We start from the raw sequence: 19066 nt of genomic DNA, 5'->3' as shown, positions 1-19066 counted from the left end.
AGATGGATCGGGTGAGCACAGCGCTGGATCGTGGAACAGGAGAGTGTCTGTTTATTAAAAGTCAACAGCTACAGTTTTGGTAGCTGCTGACTTTTAACCACTTAAGTTATACTGCGGCAAGCAGCCCCTCCTGCGCAAACCGACGTAGGTATACATCGGTCGCGCGTGTGCAGCTAGGGTACGAGTGCGCGCCGCCGATGGCGCGCTCCCGCCCCACTCGGCAGCGGGGACTCCAATGCACGGGACATGTGGCTCTGATTGCCGCCTGACACCCGTGATCGTTCCCCGCTGAGAGAGAAGGATGGGCAGCTGTTGTAAACACAGCTGACCGTTCTTCTCTCTGGAATGATCACAGAGCTCCTGTGATCCTGCTATATAGGAACACAGGTCTCTGTGATCATTTCACAAGTCCCGCCCCCCTACAGTTAGAATCACTCACCAAGGCTCACATTTAACCCCTTGATCACCCAGTGTTAACCCCTTCCCTGCCAGTGTCATTATTACAGTAACAGTGCATATTTTTAGCATTGATTACTGTAGTAACATCACTGGTCCCCCCAAAAGTGTCAAAAATGTCAGTTAGGGGTCCGATCTGTCCGCCGCAAGGTCGCAGTCCCACTAAAAATCGCTGCCATTACTAGTTAAAAAAAAAAAAAAAAACAATAAAAATTACATACATCTTTCCTGTAGTTTGTAGACGCGATAACTTTTGCGCAAATCAATCAAAATACGCCTATTGTGATTTTTTGATTTTTTTTTTTGCCAAAAATATGTAGCAGAAAACAAATTGGCCTAAATTGTTAAAAAATTTAGATTTTTAAATTTTTTTTTGGGAGGAATGTCATATAGCAGAATGTAAAATATATATTTTTTTTCAGAATTGTCGCTCTTTTTTCGTTTATAGCGCAAAAAAATAAAAATCGCACAGGTTATCAAATACCACCAAAAGAAAGCTCTTTTTGTGGGGAAAAAGGGACATAAATTTTATTTAGGTACAGCATTGCATGCCCGCGTAAATTGTTTGTTAAAGTAACGCATTGCTGAATCACAAAAAAATGGCCTGGTCATTAAGGGGGCAAATTATTCCAATCCAGAAGTTGTTAATAAACACAAAAATGACTGAAGCTCCTCTTTAGACTCGATTCACACCAGCGTAACTTATCAGCCTGACAAGTCGCGGTCCCTCGCGGTCCATTGACTGGTACAGGACCCGTTCTAATAGGAGCGACACAAGTCGCTCTGACTTAGAAAAAGGGTCCTGTAGTACTTTGGGGCGACCTCGGAGCGACTTGCATAGACATTCATTATATGAAGTCCGTGCAAGTCGCGCCGCACTGGACTTCACAAGTCACCCCCGAAGTAGTACAGAGTCGTGTCGCCATAGTGTGAACCAACTCTTAAAATTACATAGAATGGGAAAGTTGGGTAGGACTTGTAGGGACATGCACTACTTTTTCTCATTGCAGGAAGTCCCAATGCACTACACTGCATCAAAAATGGGCTGTGATGAAGAAATGTGAACTGAATTTTATTTTGTGACATTCCTATCATTTTGAAAGAAAAAAATAAAGAAAAAAGAACAATGGGGTGTAACCAGCTGGTCAGCACTGTACACTACATAGCACACAGGGAGGGGAGGCTCAGGGGTTGCAGGTGGGGAGGCTCAGGAGCTGCATGGGCAGAGGGGGTTGCAAGTGGGGAGGCTCAAGGGGCTGCATGGGCAGAGGGGGGTTGCAGGTGAAGTGGGTCAGGTGCTGCATGGGCAGAGAAAGTTTCAGGTGAAGTGGCTCAGGAGCTGCATGGGCCAGGGGGTATTGAATGTGGGAGGCTCAGGGGCTGCATGGGCAGAGGGGGTATGGTAGGTGGGGAGGCTCAGGGGCTGCATGGGCAAGGGGGGGGGGGTTGCAGGTGGGGAGGCTCAGGGGCTGCATGGGATGAGGGAGTTTCAGGTGAAGTGGCTCAGGGGCTGCATGGGCCGGGGGGATTAAATGTAAGAGTCTCAGGGGCTGCATAGGCAGAGGGGGGGGGGGGGTTGTAGGTGGGGAGGCTCGGGGGCTGCATGGGCAGAGGGGGGATTGCAGGTGGGGAGACTCAGGGACTGCATGGGCAGAGGGGGGATTGCAGGTGGGGAAGCTCAGGGGCCGCATGGACCAGAGGGGATTGCAGGCGGGGAGTCTCAGGGGCTGCATTGGCCAGGGGGGATTGAATAGCAGAGACTCAGGGGCTGCATGGACTAGAGGGGATTGAATATTGGAGGCTCAGGGGCTGCATGGGCCAGGGGAGATTGAATACCAGAGACTCAGGGGCTGCATGAGCAGAGGGAGGATTGAATATCGGAGGCTCAGGGGCTGCATGGGCCAGGGGGGATTGCAGGCGGGGAGTCTCAGGGGCTGCATGGGCCTGGGGGGATTGAATATCGGAGGCTCAGGGGCTGCATGGGCCAGGGGGGATTGCAGGCGGGGAGTCTCAGGGGCTGCATGGGCCTGGGGGGATTGAATATCGGAGGCTCAGGGGCTGCATGGGCCAGGGGGGATTGCAGGCGGGGAGTCTCAGGGGCTGCATGGGCCTGGGGGGATTGAATATCGGAGGCTCAGGGCAGTGGTGTATTTAGGTTTTGTGCTGCCCTAGGCCTGACTAATCTGGGGCACCCCTAATTTAAATATGACCCACCCCTTCCTGTAAAGGTCACACTCTATCTTGTCTATGATCCGCCCTGTCATCTGTAAATCACAGACCACAACCACAGTAAATCAGTGCCCATCAGTGCAGCCTCATCAGTTCCCAGAAGTTCAGCTTCATCAGTATCCATCAGTGCAGCCTTATCAGTGCTCATCAGTGCAGCCTCATTACTGACCATCAGTGCAGCCTCATCAGTGGCCACCGGTGCAGCCTCTCAGTGCCCATTAGTGCAGCCTATCAGTGCATCATATCAGTGCCCATCAGTGCAGCCCTATCAGTGTAGCTCGTCAGTCCTGCCTCATCAGTGGCCATCAGTGCAGTCTATTAGTGCCCATCAGTGCAACATATCAGGGCAGCATATCAGTGCAGTCCGGTCAGCTTTTTTTCTGCCCCCCTGCAAAGTGCTGCCCTAGGCCTGGGCCTTGTTGGCCTAGGCCAAGATACAGCACTGGCTCAGGGGCTGCATGGGCCAGGGGGGATTGAATATCGGAGGCTCAGGGGCTGCATGGGCTGCATGGGCCAGGGGGGATTGAATACCAGAGACTCAGGGGCTGCATGGGCAGAGGGAAGATTGAATATTGGAGGCTCAGGGGCTGCATGGGCCAGGGGGGATTGCAGGCGGGGAGTCTCAGGGGCTGCATGGGCCAGGGGGGATTGCAGGCGGGGAGTCTCAGTGGCTGCATGGGCCAGGGGGGATTGAATATCGGAGACTCAGGGGCTGCATGGGCCAGGGGGGATTGCAGGCGGGGAGTCTCAGTGGCTGCATGGGCCAGGGGGGATTGAATATCGGAGACTCAGGGGCTGCATGGGCAGAGGGGGGATTGCAGGTGGGGAAGCTCAGGGGCTGCATGGGCCAGTGGGGATTGAATATTGGAGGCTTAGGGGCTGCATGGGCCAGGGGGGATTGAATATCGGAGGCTCAGAGGCTGCATGGGCCAGGGGGGATTGAATACCAGAGACTCAGGGGCTGCATGGGCAGAGGGGGGATTGCAGGTGGTATGACCCGCATGGACCAGAAGAGATTTCGGGGGGGGGGGGCTCAGTGACCACAAGGGCCAGGGGGAACTGCAGAGGGGGGGCTCAGAGGTCAGGAGCGATTGTAGGAGGGAGGCTTAGGGGCCACATGGGCCCTCTCACCTAAACCCTAGGAGCTGGATGTTCCCAGAGACCTATGTGAACACCATAGAAAGACTGCAATTTCCCTATCACCTCTGCTGTATTGGAAGCTTCTCCCTTCCTCTACAGACATGAAGCCATGTATGACTGCACAGCCAGCCTGAGAAATCTGCAATTGCTGAATAAACAGCAGCAAAAACCCAGGGCACGTCCTATAAAGTTTTCTAGAAGAAGGGGCTCTAGAGCAGGCTAGGAGGGGTGAGGGAGAGGTGTCAGAGCCGGGGCGCATGCGCAGTAGGCTTGTTTTTCACAAAGCTGTTGATAAAGTGAACCGGCACACTGCAGACAGCCGTCTTTGTAGAGAGACCAGAGAGAAGAGCACAGCTCCCCCAATGACCGGCCTGCACTGACCCTGCCTTACTGCAAGGCTCCCCCATCCCCCCCTAAACCAGTGCAATACTCTGTATGAGATCCTCGCCCATTCATCGGCGCATCTCTATTTTTTATACATCCTTCCAATCATGGTGCTGGGGAAGGTGAAGAGTCTGACCATAAGCTACGACTGTCTGAACGGCAGCCATGTCCCCGTCTATTCCAGCGGGGACACCGTCTCAGGGAAGGTGAATCTGGAGGTGACCGGGGAGATCCGGGTGAAGTCTCTGAAGATCCATGCCCGGGGACATGCCAAAGTCCGGTGGACGGAGTCCAGGAATGCTGGATCTAATACTGCCTACACCCAGAACTACACCGAGGAGGTGGAATACTTCAATCACAAAGACATCCTCATCGGACACGAGAGAGGTCAGTCCCTGCACCCCAATAATCATTATTACTGACACTGACAGCTAGCCATGTATAGGCTGCCATTATCCCAGCATAGCAAGTCATCAGGTGACCTGTGATCCCCATACTGCACAACTTCTGTATAGGGGAAGGGGGGGGGTGCATGATGCCCCCCAGTACTGCTAGCAGGGGGTGATGGGTGCAGGATGGAGTGGGGGGCATGGTATTGCAGCATGGCATGCAGATCTGTGTGCACAGGTGTCAGACTAGAAGAAGCTCTGCTCACCTCCATCATAACTTCTGTAGGTGATCCCCAATACTGCTGGGGGTGCTTCTTATTGTAGCATGCCCTGTCTCTGATTGTGAGCTCAGGATGGAAGGAGCTCTGCTCATCTCCACCATAACTTTTGTGGGTGTGTGTGCTGCATAATGGCAGAAGATTCCCCCAATACTGCTGGGGTGCATTGCTTACAATGTATACATGTTGTATGTATCTCTATGTGATGAGACTAGAATGAGGCACATCTCCTCTCCATTGTAAGTGTGTGTGCTACATAATGGTAGATGGACCCCAATACTGCTGGGAAGTGTGTGTGCTACATAATGGTAGATGGACCCCAATACTGCTGGGAAGTGTGTGTGCTACATAATGGTAGATGGACCCCAATACTGCTGGGAAGTGGTGTGTGCTACATAATGGTGGATGGACCCCAATACTGCTGGGGTGATGGGTACAGGATGAATAGGCATGCAGATATGTGTCCAGGTGAGCAGACTACATCTGATCTGATAATTTCCATAATTGGGGGTTGTATAATTGTAGATCCCCTCAATGTGTGCAGGATCAGTGTGTTACATTGATATAGATTTATATATTGTTAGTTATAAATGTTGTTGCCGCATTGCATGCAGATCTGTGAGATCATGATATAAGGAGCACTTCTTATCATCTCCAGCATAACTTTTGCAGAGGGGGGGGGGGTTGTATAAAGACCCCCAATGTGTGCAGAATCAGTGGCTTACAATACAATGTATAGATGTTAGTGCAGCATGACATTAAGGATCTGTTATCAGGACATAGGAGGCACACCTGATCTGATCATCTCCATTATAACTTTTGTAAGTGGGGGTTGTATAATGGTAGATTCCCCCCCCCCCCCCCCCATACATGTAATGTATAAATGTATGCAGGCTGGATTACATGTTATTGCATCAATGCATGCAGATCTGTGTCCAGGTGATCTGGCAAAGTGGATCCCAGCTGATCTCCATCATAACTTTGTATAGGAGGTGAATGAGCTGTATATTGGTAATGACCCCCCCATGGTGCTGGGTGCAGGCTGGTATCCCATAATCTACAGTTAGTAGATGGGAAGGAAGGAGGGGGTGGGGTGGGGGGGGTAGGAATCATCATCTTGTTTTTCTGAAGTTTCAGGCTGCCTTTGTTAGAAGCGGTTCAATCCTGTTTTGGGCTAGTGGTGTCAGTGGAGAGAGCTGGGAGTGGGAGGGGGAGCCTCCTCTGCACGTCGCTCATTGGCTGCTCTGCTGTCAGGTGGTGCCGATGACTTCATATCTTCCAGAAGAGAATGGCATACATACAGACAGACAGACCTACATACATAGATCAGAAAAATGCAGGCAGAGATGCCATCTACACAAACTGCCAGCTAGACCTGATCACTGCCTGGCTTGTGCTGACCATGGCTGCTGTCATGCCCGATCAGACTCCAGGCATTGCCCCCCCCCCCCCTGCATTGCAATCACTAATATAGGGCAGATAGTGTGTGCTGAGATAAAACCTCGTCTGTATATGTGTGTGTGTGTGTAATGGAATACAGATCAGTGATCACCACAGCGTATGTTGGCGCTATACAGGCTTATCCTGAAGCCATGGAGAAGTTGGAGGCTGTGGCAGCGAAGGGGTTAGTTTCGCTTGTCTCCTGTTACGTGTAGCTCGGCAGGCGACTCTCACACAAGCTTGGTGATCCGCTGGGAGGGGGGAGAGCCAAGCCGCACCCAGCCCTCCGCTTATTGGTGTCTGAGCTTTTGTTAGGCTGTTGCCAAGGTGATGGCAGCGTTTTCTGATTGGCTCGCCCCTGTTGCTTAGGGCACCCGGGGAACAGGTGGAAGGAGGTGGGCATGGCCTGTGGCTGTGTAGGCTGGTTAACCCGTGCCGCTCTGCACAGCGTGTCCTAGAAGGGCAGCATGTGCTGTAATGGGAAGAGTCCTTTATATGGTACAGGAGGGCTAGGGGAGGGGGCAGTCACCGGCATGGCAATTCCTGTTATACAGTAAAATAAAGTCCCCTAGGACTGCAACAAGTCGCCATGTTCAGCATCTAGCTGCCTGTGTTGTCAGTTACAGTGCACTTTGTATAAATATCGTTATTTAAAAAAAAAAAAAAAAAAAAAACAAGCAATCAAATGTCTATGGAATGTGTGTAAAGACTGGCATTCTTTAATGAGAACTGCAGCAGCAATCAATTGCTTTTCAATAGGTGAGGAACTACAAGTTCCAGCAAGCCCTGGCAACCCTGTGTCGGCTATATACCATACACATAGGATTGCCGACTCATCCCTTTAAAACTGAACATGTATTAATTACACAGGTTCAATGGCTGATTAAGGTGGTCATTACATTCACTTGGGGTGCCTTATCTGCATTAAATTTGGGGGGGGGGGGGTGCAGCTTGTGCCCCCAGAGTTTTAGATCTTGTAAGGATCTTGCCCCCCTTAGCGGTATATATCTTGTAAGGGAATAGTGTGCCCCCCCCCCCTTAGAAGATCTTATAAGGGGATAGTGTGCTCCCCCCCCCCCCTTTAGGGGTATATATCCTGTAATGGAATGGTGTGCCCCTGCCCCCCTTAGAGGTATATATCTTGTAAGGGAATAATGTGCCCCCCCCCCCTTAGATGTATATATCTTGTAATGGAATGGTGTGCCCCTGCCCCCCTTAGAGGTATATATCTTGTAATGGAATGGTGTGCCCCTGCCCCCCTTAGAGGTATATATCTTGTAAGGGAATAGTGTGCCCCCCCCCCCCTTAGAGGTATATATCTTGTAAGGGAATAGTGTGCCCCCCCCCCTTTAGAGGTATATATCTTGTAATGGAATGGTGTGCCCCTGTCCCCCTTAGAGGTATATATCTTGTAAGGGAATAGTGTGCCCCCCCCCCCCCCTTTAGAGGTATATATCTTGTAATGGAATGGTGTGCCCCTGTCCCCCTTAGAGGTATATATCTTGTAAGGGAATAGTGTGCCCCCCCCCCCTTAGAGGTATATATCTTGTAAGGGAATAGTGTGCCCCCCCCCCCCTTTAGAGGTATATATCTTGTAATGGAATGGTGTGCCCCTGTCCCCCTTAGAGGTATATATCTTGTAAGGGAATAGTGTGCCCCCCCCCCCTTTAGAGGTATATATCTTGTAAGGGAATAGTGTGCCCCCCAGAGCTGGCTATATAGCACATGGAGACTGGTGGTGAACACATGGCTAATTAGAAAACAAAAAAAATTCATATTTTATATAATAAACTAATAAAGTAGTAATGAATACTATAATATAACAATTTTTTAAATATTTATTTAATATAAAAAAAATCTAAAATAGAAGGGGGGGGGGGGGGCTTTTCAGACTCTACAGTCCCTTTTACCCAATTGGAAGTTTGCCAGAGTAGACACAACCTGGCCCTTTTTCAAGAGGCAACATTCTAGAAACCTGGAAGGTCTATAAATAGCCCCATTTCCCCCCCACCCCCACCCCCTTTCTCCTGGCCAGGGCTCATCTTGGTTAATTTACTAAAATATTATAGGGTGTTCATGAATTTTCATTTAGGTTGGGGAATGAGGTGACACTGTCCTGACTTCAATCATCCAATCATGTGCGAGCAAAAATCCTATTCAATTTATTTTTTCTTTCATTATTCTTTGCAGAGTGAATTTTCCCTTAGCTTAGTAAATAAGGTGAAGTTGTGCTGACTTCATCCACGTGCAAGCAAAAATCCATTTTTTTTTTTTTTTTAAGGTGATTAGGTATTCTTTGCAATGTGAATTTTCCCTTTCCTCGACTTCCTTAGTAAATCAAGGCTTGTCTGTTTAAAATGACTGAGGTCACTAGAATTTCCCGGGGCAGCAGAGGAAAGCGTGGCGAAAATTTTCAAGGAATTTGCAGCCATTGGGGCTCAGCAGCACATTGCCTGCGGCTGAGCACCCAGCATGGTCCCTACTACACCCGGAAGAAGGGGGCGGAAAGCCTGGAAAAGGAGTAGGCAGCAGCAGGCTAGGTTGTGCTCCGCCATCTCTCCATCCAGCTACGTCATGTCTATGCATATGAGGGACTGGCTGAGGATCTGCTTGCACCGGTTCAGGCCGGTCCTCTCCTGCTAGAGTCTGTCTGTGATTGACAGCTCAGCACTTGTTTACCACACTGTACAGCCGCTAGTGCTCTTTTCCAGGAGATTGCTGAGCTGGCATGAAGAAAAAAAACTTTGCAGCAGAGAAAGGGGGGGGAAAAGAAGCTGAATTTTAATATAAAAAACACATTGTAGCTTTATAAAGAGGATAAAATGTGAAAAATAAAATACCGTGACAAATTCCTTCACTGTGTGGTCTTTGTAGTCGGGTGGCGAGCCTTATCTGTGCTGATTCTCCTAGTCGTTTTAGACTCGTATAGATATTTAAATATTAAAAATATAGAATCATTTATTTGTACATTATTTTTATATAGATTTTTCCTCACATTTTAGTTTGACTTGCTAAGCTGCCTTTTCTCCACGGTACTTCACACACCCAAAATAAGATGTGCCCTGAATTGACCAAGATAACATGGGAAGGTCATGTTGTTTACTACAAATAGGTCCTTAATATCTCAGTTCCATGGCTGGGGTGTGACCTCAAAGCCACGGACTGGGTTTTATTGTTAGCTCGTTAATTGCATTGTTCTTTCTCTCTGCCAGTTTAGCTCGTTAGCTAAGCAATAGAATCTGGTTCAGAACATTTTATAAAAAAAAAAAAAAAATAGAAAAAATTCAAGTACATTGTGAAATAATGAAATTGTTTCACAGTACTTCATGCAGACATCTTACTTTGTGTGTTGCTTCATATTCTCGATGAAAAAGCATTGGTTAACTAACCCGTTCTGTACAGATCCCTGGAATTCATAAAGCACGTCAGAGAGACTCGTTAGGAATCTGTCTCCTGTCTTTGCAACAAATGGCGTAACTTTGCGACAGATTTATGTTAAGGTGTATAGAATTCTGTTGCAGTTTTACCTCGAGCAATATTTTGTCTAGGACACCATACCTACATGTGTGATATAATTTACTCCAATGTGGAAAAGGCCCTATGTACCTCCCATCTTGTATCACCAACATTGGCAGTGTTAAATTAGTCGCAGTAAGGTGTATAGGAATTTATTTCAGATTTACCTCAGATAAAATGTTGTCTGTGACACAGTACCTACACGTGACACAATTTATTCCAACGTGGAAAAGGCCCTATGTACCTCCATCTTGTATCACTGACATGGCAGTGTTTAATTTGTTGCAGTAAAGTGTATCTGAATTCATTTCAGATTTACCTCAGATAAAATGTTGTCTGTGACACAGTACCTACATGTGACACAATTTATTCCAAAGTGGAAAAGGCCTATGTACCTCCATCTTTTATCACTGACATTGGCAGTGTTTAGTCGCAGTAAGGTTTATCTGAATTAATTTCAGATTTACCTCAGATAAAAATGTGTCTGTGACACAGTACCTATATGTGTGACACAATTTATTCCAACGTGGAAAAGGCCCTATGTACCTCCCATCTTGTATCACTGCAATGGCAGTGTTTAATTAATTTGTCGCAGTAAAGTGTATCTGAATTCCATTTCAGATTTACCTCAGATAAAAATTTGTCTGCGACACAGAACCTACATGTGTGACACAATTTATTCCAACGTGGAAAAGGCCCTATGTACCTCCACCTTGTATCACCAACATGGCAGTGTTTCATAATTAATTTGTCGCAGTAAGGTGTACATTAATTCATTGCAGATTTACCTCCCAGATAAAATTTTGTCTGCGACACCATACATACGCAATGTGACACAATGAATTTACTCTAGAATGTAGATGGCCCTATGTACCTCCACCTTGCATCACCAAAATGGCGGTGTGTGTCTTAATGATTTTGTCCTGGTAAAGTGTATATAAGTCCATTGCAGAGTTACTTCAGACAAATGCTTACACATGCACAACCGTGTGCTCCCAAAATGGAAGAGGTCCTATGTACCTCCACTTTTCTTAGCCTGACATGGTGGTATTTCTTAATGAATTTGTTGCCGCCATAGCGCCACAATGTAAAAGTGTCACACATATAAACTCCCCAAATCGGTTGCATACTTTGGAAGCTACATGGAAAATGTGTCACTGTTTCCATGAATGTGGTGCAGGTCTTTCAAATACAACCATAACATGTTGCAAAAGCTTTATTAAAATAAACTATAAAATGGCTTGCAGCTTCTGGTAAATATTCAGTAAAACTGAACTGAACAGACATGTTTGGTGAGGTAAATGGGAATATTGAAGGTATTTTTTCTTTCTTTCAGATGATGATAACTCAGAAGAAGGACTGACCACTATTACTTCAGGACGCCATGAATATGCATTTAGTTTCGAGCTTCCACAGACGTAAGTATCTCCTAACAGTCTTTTGTTGGCCTACACCACTCCCTAGCAGTAGCATATTGACCTGCCCTACACATACTATAAGGGATAATGCCACCACATATTAGTTTCAGGACAGAGGTCTACTCCTGCCTTTGTCCCATATCTTTTCAGAAGCCCTGCTTTTGTCAGTTCAGTGACAATGTACATTCTAATGTACACAATTCAGACCCTTTTACCTAAAGCACCTGCCTATATGGCTTTGTCTACTAAACATGCTTTGCATGAACCAGCAAAAAGCTGGATTTTAATGTTCCCTTATTGAAGCACCGTCACTAATTTTGCCTTCCTCTTTTGTACAGACCACTTGCTACCTCATTTGAAGGGAGACACGGTAGTGTACGGTATTGGGTGAAAGCAGAATTGCACAGAGCCTGGCTGCTACCAGTAAAATTAAAGAAGGAATTCACCGTGTTTGAGCATATAGATATCAACACTCCTTCATTATTGGTAAGACATATATATATATATTGTTTCTTTTTATAAAAGGAGATTTTTCTAAGTTTAAAAAACACCAGTGGACGTTAGATTAATTTTTTATTAGACATTAACTTCAGCTAGAAATCTATGTTTTCTGACTGTACAATGTGTACTAATTTCAGCAGCCATTATAACAATATTTGCAATTATAACTAATCTGCATACTGCTTTCATGACCATAGCAAACATGGCATCTGCTGTAAGTTTGGCTGGCCAGTTAATAATCACTTGACCATTTGTATGAGCTGGATGAATAATTTATACATTGGAAACCTCCAGCACAGAGAATTTTGAGTATATTCTGAATTTTCATTCTCTGTAGGTTGTGGCGGTAGCTGCTTTCTAAACTTTTTTAAAGACTAATGAAATGCAGCTTTATAAAATTCACAAGTACCTTATTAATTTTAGTCAGGCTTCATGGACATTTAGCTGACATATGTCCAGAGATTGCAGTTTCTTTAAAACACAGCAGACTACATTCTACATTGGTTCAACTAACAAAAATGGCTTTGTAGGCCGCAAGTACTAAACCGGTCAGCTTTAGTCATTTTTAGTCACTGCTTTTATACATTCAGGATTTATAATAATGAATATTTTTTTTTTTTCTTTCTTTCTTTTGCAGTCACCACAAGCAGGCACAAAAGAGAAAACGCTGTGTTGTTGGTTTTGTACCTCAGGTCCAATATCCTTAAGTGCCAAAATTGAAAGGAAGGGCTATACACCAGGTAAATACCTTTATGTAGAAATGTATTTTATTTTTACTGGGCATTGTTTTAGTTTTACCAGGGTAGATTGGCATACAATGCCTTATGAGTTAAGGCCCGTACACACGATAAGAACATCGGAAGAAAAATTTAGTCCGCATGATCTGCCGATATTTCAGATCGTTAGTATAGTGCTTTCGACTGCCGATTGCGAATTTTGGGACGATAAAAACGGAATATGCAGGCTACACAATTTTTTATCGTACTTGAACATAACACCCAATTTTCGTTTAATTAGTACAGTTTTCGTCCGAAAAAAGAAATTGTAAGAGCAAGACTACACATGCTCGGAAACGAAAGAATACATATGAAAACCATTTCAACACATGACATCACTTCTGAAGTTGACTTGTCATACGAAAATTTTTGTTTGAAAGTATCCTCTTCACTTTCGATATGAGACTAGCATGCAACAAAAAAATGGACAAAAATTAGTCTGATAATCTAATCATGTGTACGAGGCTTTAGTCTCTCTGATAGCCTTAAAGGCAAGACCGATAGAAAATATTAAAATATGTATTGGGTTAAGATTTTAATTTTCTCTCAGGCTGGTACTGCAAACCCCCTAAATCCTATTTCTATCTTCTTGAAGGTGAATCAATTCAAATCTTCGCAGAGATTGAGAATTGTTCTTCCCGGATGGTTGTACCTAAGGCAGCTATATATCAGACACAGACTTTCTATGCCAAAGGGAAAATGAAGGAGGTGAAACAACTTGTTGCCAATTTACGAGGAGAATCCCTGTCTTCTGGAAAAACGGAGACCTGGAATGGCAAGCAGCTTAAAATCCCTCCAGTCTCCCCATCCATCATCGACTGCAGCATAATCCGAGTGGAATATTCTCTCATGGTATGTGGGACAAAATACCGCTCATGGCTTCCAAATGCCTAATACTATTGTGGCTGTAGTGACCCACCATGTAAATACAACCCAGTTAGTACTGCAGGAAATAGTCTTTTACAATGAAAACCGTACATTTATATTGGACATTCGTGATATTACATTTACTAATCTAGCCGCATTTTGGCCAAATACTATTGCTGGGGGAAAAAAAAGAAACCAAGTATAAATGGTTGCTGTATTAGTGCTTTTGGACTATGCAAGTTCCTTTTTTTTTTCATAGATCTTTGTGCCCAACGGCTTTCTAATAAGCTCTATAGACTGAGCTATACAATAGAAATTTGGAATAAATGCTAAGAACTAACCAACATTTTTGGCAGATTTTTAGTCTGATCTGCTGATTTACTGGCCTGTGTATGTGGTGGAAATGATTCCCGCAGTGTGTCTATACTGGACATATTTCAAAGACATGGACTGCAAAATCGAAGCACAATAACCATGTCTAGCTTAGGGCCTAAGAACAAGTATGAATGTTTTAGTTTATTATTATTATTATGGATTTCTATAGCGCCAGCAATTTACGCAGCGCTTTACAATATTAGAGGGAGACAGTACATATACAATAGGATTTAGAGGGCCCTGCTCAGAAGAGCTTACAATCTAATGGGGTGGGGACACATACAGCATGATACCGCAGAAGCCAATAAATATAATCATAAAATAGAAGCCAAAGAAATAGACCTGTTTTCTTGCTCTTAAGTTGATTTTTTTTTCTTTATTTTATTTTAGGTATATGTGGATATTCCCGGCGCAATGGACTTATTCCTTAATTTACCGCTAGTCATTGGAACAATTCCCTTGCATCCATTTGGCAGCCGGACATCAAGTGTTAGCAGTCAGTACAGCATGAACAATTGGCTGGGCTTTGTCCTACCTGAACGACCTGAAGGTAATTTCCCAATTCTGTGTACCTTTTTTCTCTTCTGACAGATGTTGCAATCCATCACATTCTTCCACGTGCTGTTCTTTGGTCACAAGCGTGTACATGGTCATGCCGTATTATGGCAGAGGCCAGAATGTAAATACATCATATCTATTGCATGTGTTCAGCTCAGCGCTGAGGTTTAAAAGTAGCAAACACATAAAACTTAACTTTCTTAGGTGCTCTTTATTATGTTTTTTCTGTTTTTAAATTTATTTATTTTTGTTGGGCTTTTCCTAACATAATTGTGTTCTTTTGTTCCAGCACCCCCTAGCTATGCTGAAATAGTCTCAGAAGAGCAGAGACAAAATCTTTTATCCTCAAATATTTGTGATAATTTTGAATTGGCACTTCAAGGACCACTTTTTGCATATATCCAAGAATTTCGTTACTTGCCTCCTCCTCTCTACTCAGAGGTAAGCATGTTCTTCTGGGAAGCAATAAATGTGTTAATTCTCTTATTGTATATGCCACTGATTCTTTTGTTCTGGGGTTGTGAATCATTCTTTTGTCAAGTTCCAGCAGCCCACTAGAATGTAAACTGGCTTTTTTGCATTAGGAGCAGATTAAAAAATACATTTTAATTTAATTCCTTTAAATTATTGTTAATAAAGCCCTTGTTTAAGGGAACTAGCTATTGACTGTAGTCTTGCTGACTTTCGTATCACGTGACCAACGTCCCACCATCTCCGTGACCCTAATGAGAATGTCACAATCCAAATTGCACAATAAAAGTAGCTTTGTGTTTTGTAAGCATAGGAGGAATGCCAGCACAATGACCAGTTCAAAAGAGCCAGTTCCCCTTCATGTGTTAGAGAGATTATGGTAATTCAAAGCCTAAACTTACTGTTTAACAGCATCATCTGTATGGAGGTTTATTTTCTAACTAACCTAAACGTACCCATTCATAAAATCCTGTTTGAAAGGTTAGTGGAAGCTTTCTGAAGTACAGATGTATACAGTAAACCCCCCTCCATTGCGGGGGTTACGTTCCGGACCCAGCCGCGAAAAGTGAAAATCCGCAAAATAGAAAAACCCTATTAAAATGCATTGTAGGCATGTTTTTTTTTTTTTTTTTTACTGTCACTGTACGTGTAAAAGCATTTTAAGGTCTTTAAACACACTTTTAAAATAATAGAAACTCATTTAAACACATAAAAGATACTGAGAGACATAGCAAGAGCTATGGAAAACCCAAAAATATTTCATTTTTAATGATTTATATAGTAAAAAAACCGCAATATACCGGGACCGCAAAAACTGAACCGCAATGGAGCGGGGGTTTACTGTATAGTGATCGGTGTGAGGACACACCATTCTAATACACTTCAGTTCAACAGACAGGGAAATTGCTGCACAATAACCAGTGTTGCCTTTGGCAGTTTCTATTCTAAGACAAAAAAAGACTAAGCATTGCAGACCATTTCGAGTAACTGAGGGCAAAAATCAAAATCCGTAAGAGTAATGAAGTTGTCATTTACATACACTATGTGGGGACTTACTAAAACTGGAGTACTCAATCTGGTGCAGCTCTGCATACCATAATAACCAATGAGCTTCCAGCTTTTATTATCAAAGCTTAATTGAACAAGCTAAAGTTAGAAGCTGATTGGCTACCATACAGAGCTGCACCAGATTTTGCACTCTCCAGCTTTAGGCTCGGGTCACACTATTGCGATGCGGGAAGGCTGCGAATTCGCAGCCTGTTCCCGCATCGCACACGCACCCCCGGCAGTTCACACTGCCATATGCGATACGCTGGGGGTGTCAATGTAATCTTAACGACACCCCCAGTTTGATCGCATATCGCAGTGCGATCGTGCAGTTCGCACAGGATGGGATCGCACAAGTGTGAACCGCTGTGCGATCCGATCCTGATGCGGCTGCAAAAATGCCTCCTGTGCGTGTTTGCACCGGGTGCGATGCGAATTTAGCCATACAAACTGTATGGCTAAACTCGCACCGCACAGCTGATCGCATGTAATGTCGGAGCAGTGCGCTCCGACATTACATGCGAACCCGGCACTCGCATCAGTGTGAACCGGGTCTTAGTAAATCAACCCCACTGTGTATACATTTGTATCAGTGCATCAGCTGGGAACTCTTTTTAGTTTGAAACTATCCATTTTTAGTAGGGAGTTATTGTCAGTCAGGAAGCATAGGTCCCTGACTCTACTGTGCAAGACTATTAGACATTTTTTCCCAAATGTATATGTGAATACAAATATACATTTTAAACATGTGTTTTTTTTATATGAGGAATTATTTCCACCCCATGTACATCCATAATAATAAACCATGCATATAAAGACATGTTTAAAATGTGTATTTGTATTTGCATTCACATATACATCTGGGGAAAAAATTTTATTGATTGCAGATTTATTTTAAAAGATGTTGTATCAGGTAGACCTTACTGAATTAAAATGGAACTATACACACACTTGCCTGCCTGTTCACAATCTTCTTTAGAGTGTACACTGAGCTGCACGTGTGCAAGTCATTGTACACTCAGGATGCTCCATTGCCAAAAAAAATGACCTCCCATGCGCATGTGGCGGAGTTCAATCCTTCCCACCCCCACCAGCCAATTAAATCAAGCTGGCAAAGGACGTTGAGACCAGCGAGGGAGGTTGGAAACATCATGGAGCAGTGAAAATTTGGAGTGGTGTGGTTTTTTTTTTTTTTTTTTTTTCTTCCCCCTGTAAGTCACAAACCCAACTCAACCCTTTTACTCCCTCCCCGAGACCTCAACCTCAAAAGATAATACAATACCTGTACCTACAGTATACATGCAGAAAGTGAGGCGGGCACAAATGCAACTGTATAAATAACATTTGCATCTTCACCTTAGAATGCAAGTCAAAGTTTAGTAAGTATGTTGAATCCTAAGCATAGAACACAGGCCTTATTTCTGAAAAGTGGGCTGTAGGAAACCTTTCTTGCCACCCAGTTATTTTCTTGTTCACGCAGTGTTTCTTAATCCTTCCTATTGTACTGAGTAAAGCAACCTGTGTGAATGTTTTAAGGCTTACTTGCTGTTTGCTTATTATTATTATTATTATATTTTTAATTATTTAGCAATTGATAAACTTAATTCTGTAGTAGTTTGATCAAAATGCGTTCTTGTTCTCCACAGGTTGATCCAAACCCAGATCAACCCATTGAAGACCATCCTTCCTGTCCATCTCGCTGAAGAGATTTGATAAATAGTCAGCTGATGATAGACTAACTGAACTGCCAACAGTGAAAATAGGCAGCCATTATGGAGACGCACTTTCCCAGAAACGCAGTCTGAGTCTCGCCATGGAAGTTGCAGACTGAATCAACCTGTGGTCATGATTTTGGCGCTTGCAGCTTTGTAACACGTTTTGTTCTCCTTACCTAACAGGAGTTGGACTGCCTTGCTGTTGGCACAACGAAGACGCTGGTCTCCTACAGCACGCGGTCAAGCAACAAGATGCTCAGCACGCAGTGACAGAGGTTCAGGATTCCTCTGTCACTCTGAAAATTTGCACACCTTCAGTGTGTATGTAGAGCAGCTTGGAATCACTACAGCTTTCTTTTTCCTCCTCTGCTTGGTTGTGTTGTTCACACCATGAAGCACATGAAAGCTTTGAGAGACTATACAATGACAAATGCACTATTTTTTTTTTTTTTTTTAATCTTCCTTTTTTTTTTTTTTTTGTTTTTGTATTTTGGTTGTAGCCTGGGCTCTACCTGCATATTGACATGCTTAGTACTGTCCTGTATGGCTGCATGTGCATCACCGTCAGCTTGCATACAGCAATGGATTTTCTGTACACACATTTAATGCCTTCACGCCAATCCTTATTGCTGTTATGTTTTGCGGCCTACTGTTCTAGAATAGCAACAAATCCAGTGGGTTAGAGAAAGAAGGAGAAAAGGTGCAAGTACATGAGACTGTCATCAAGATTGTACACCTTAGTTTCTTTCAAAGACACGTTGCCTTTTATGCTGTCACCCCAAGCAGGATTTTGTTACAGACTTCCTACAAATCACTTAATCTCAGGAGATCTCATCACTTGCCAAACCTTCGAATGCTATTTGTGTCTTTTTATGTTGCACTGTACCACGTAGGGAGTTTACGGAGTGGTGTTCGCTTATAACATGCACAGAAAAAAGCGAAATGTCTTTTTGCTGTCTAGTCTTTCAAAATCCTTCTTTCTATTTAGTCCCCCCCACCTGGTTTAAATGCGATTTGACGCACAAGAAAACAGTAGTTCTGCACAAGCACTCAACATGTCAATAGTACATTGGTGTTTTAGTGGAAGGAATGGGCACCTGGGCTTGTAATTCCAATTATGCAATTTTGTGAGCAGTGTTAATGGACTTTGTGCTGTAGGACACAACGAAGAGCCGATGCATCAGCACTCAACGCCTTCACTAAGAATCTGAAGGCAGATGTGTAACCAGTGCTGATGTATGACATTTTGTTTTTACTTTGCATCATTTTAAGTTCTAATAGGAAGTGGACATCGGCTCATTAACACAAGTTGTACTTGAGAGATCGAATATGGAAAAGTTAGGCCTAGTTTTTACAAATGCCCTAGGCTAGCAGCTGAGGAAATTAACCATGTATTGTGGTAAAGTAACATCCATTTATTGATCCATGCTTTTTGCAAGTGTCCTTTTAAAAGTAATCTAGTAATTAGTTCCATTTAATAAAAAAAAAAAAAAAAGAAGAAAAAAA

At 44.1% G+C, this 19066-nt stretch overlaps 1 protein-coding gene across 1 annotated transcript; it reads left to right on the top strand.

Annotated features, from left to right (window-relative positions):
• The first annotated feature begins 4136 nt into the window (after window positions 1–4136).
• ARRDC3 (arrestin domain containing 3) lies at window positions 4137–18772 on the top strand. The gene is made up of 8 exons (XM_082252948.1): window positions 4137–4596; window positions 11169–11250; window positions 11589–11736; window positions 12389–12491; window positions 13123–13379; window positions 14160–14319; window positions 14617–14768; window positions 17492–18772. The coding sequence occupies exons 1-8, from the start codon at window positions 4317–4319 to the stop codon at window positions 17546–17548; spliced, it is 1239 nt and encodes a 412-aa protein (XP_082109074.1). The 5' UTR covers window positions 4137–4316; the 3' UTR covers window positions 17549–18772.
• Window positions 18773–19066: the final 294 nt, after the last annotated feature.

The sequence above is a fragment of the Pelophylax lessonae genome, assembly GCF_965119305.1.
Source record: "Pelophylax lessonae genome assembly, chromosome: 1".
Taxonomy (NCBI): Eukaryota; Metazoa; Chordata; class Amphibia; order Anura; family Ranidae; genus Pelophylax; species Pelophylax lessonae.
The sequence above is the reverse complement of the archived record's forward strand: the minus strand, read 5'-3'. Positions and strand labels throughout refer to the sequence as shown.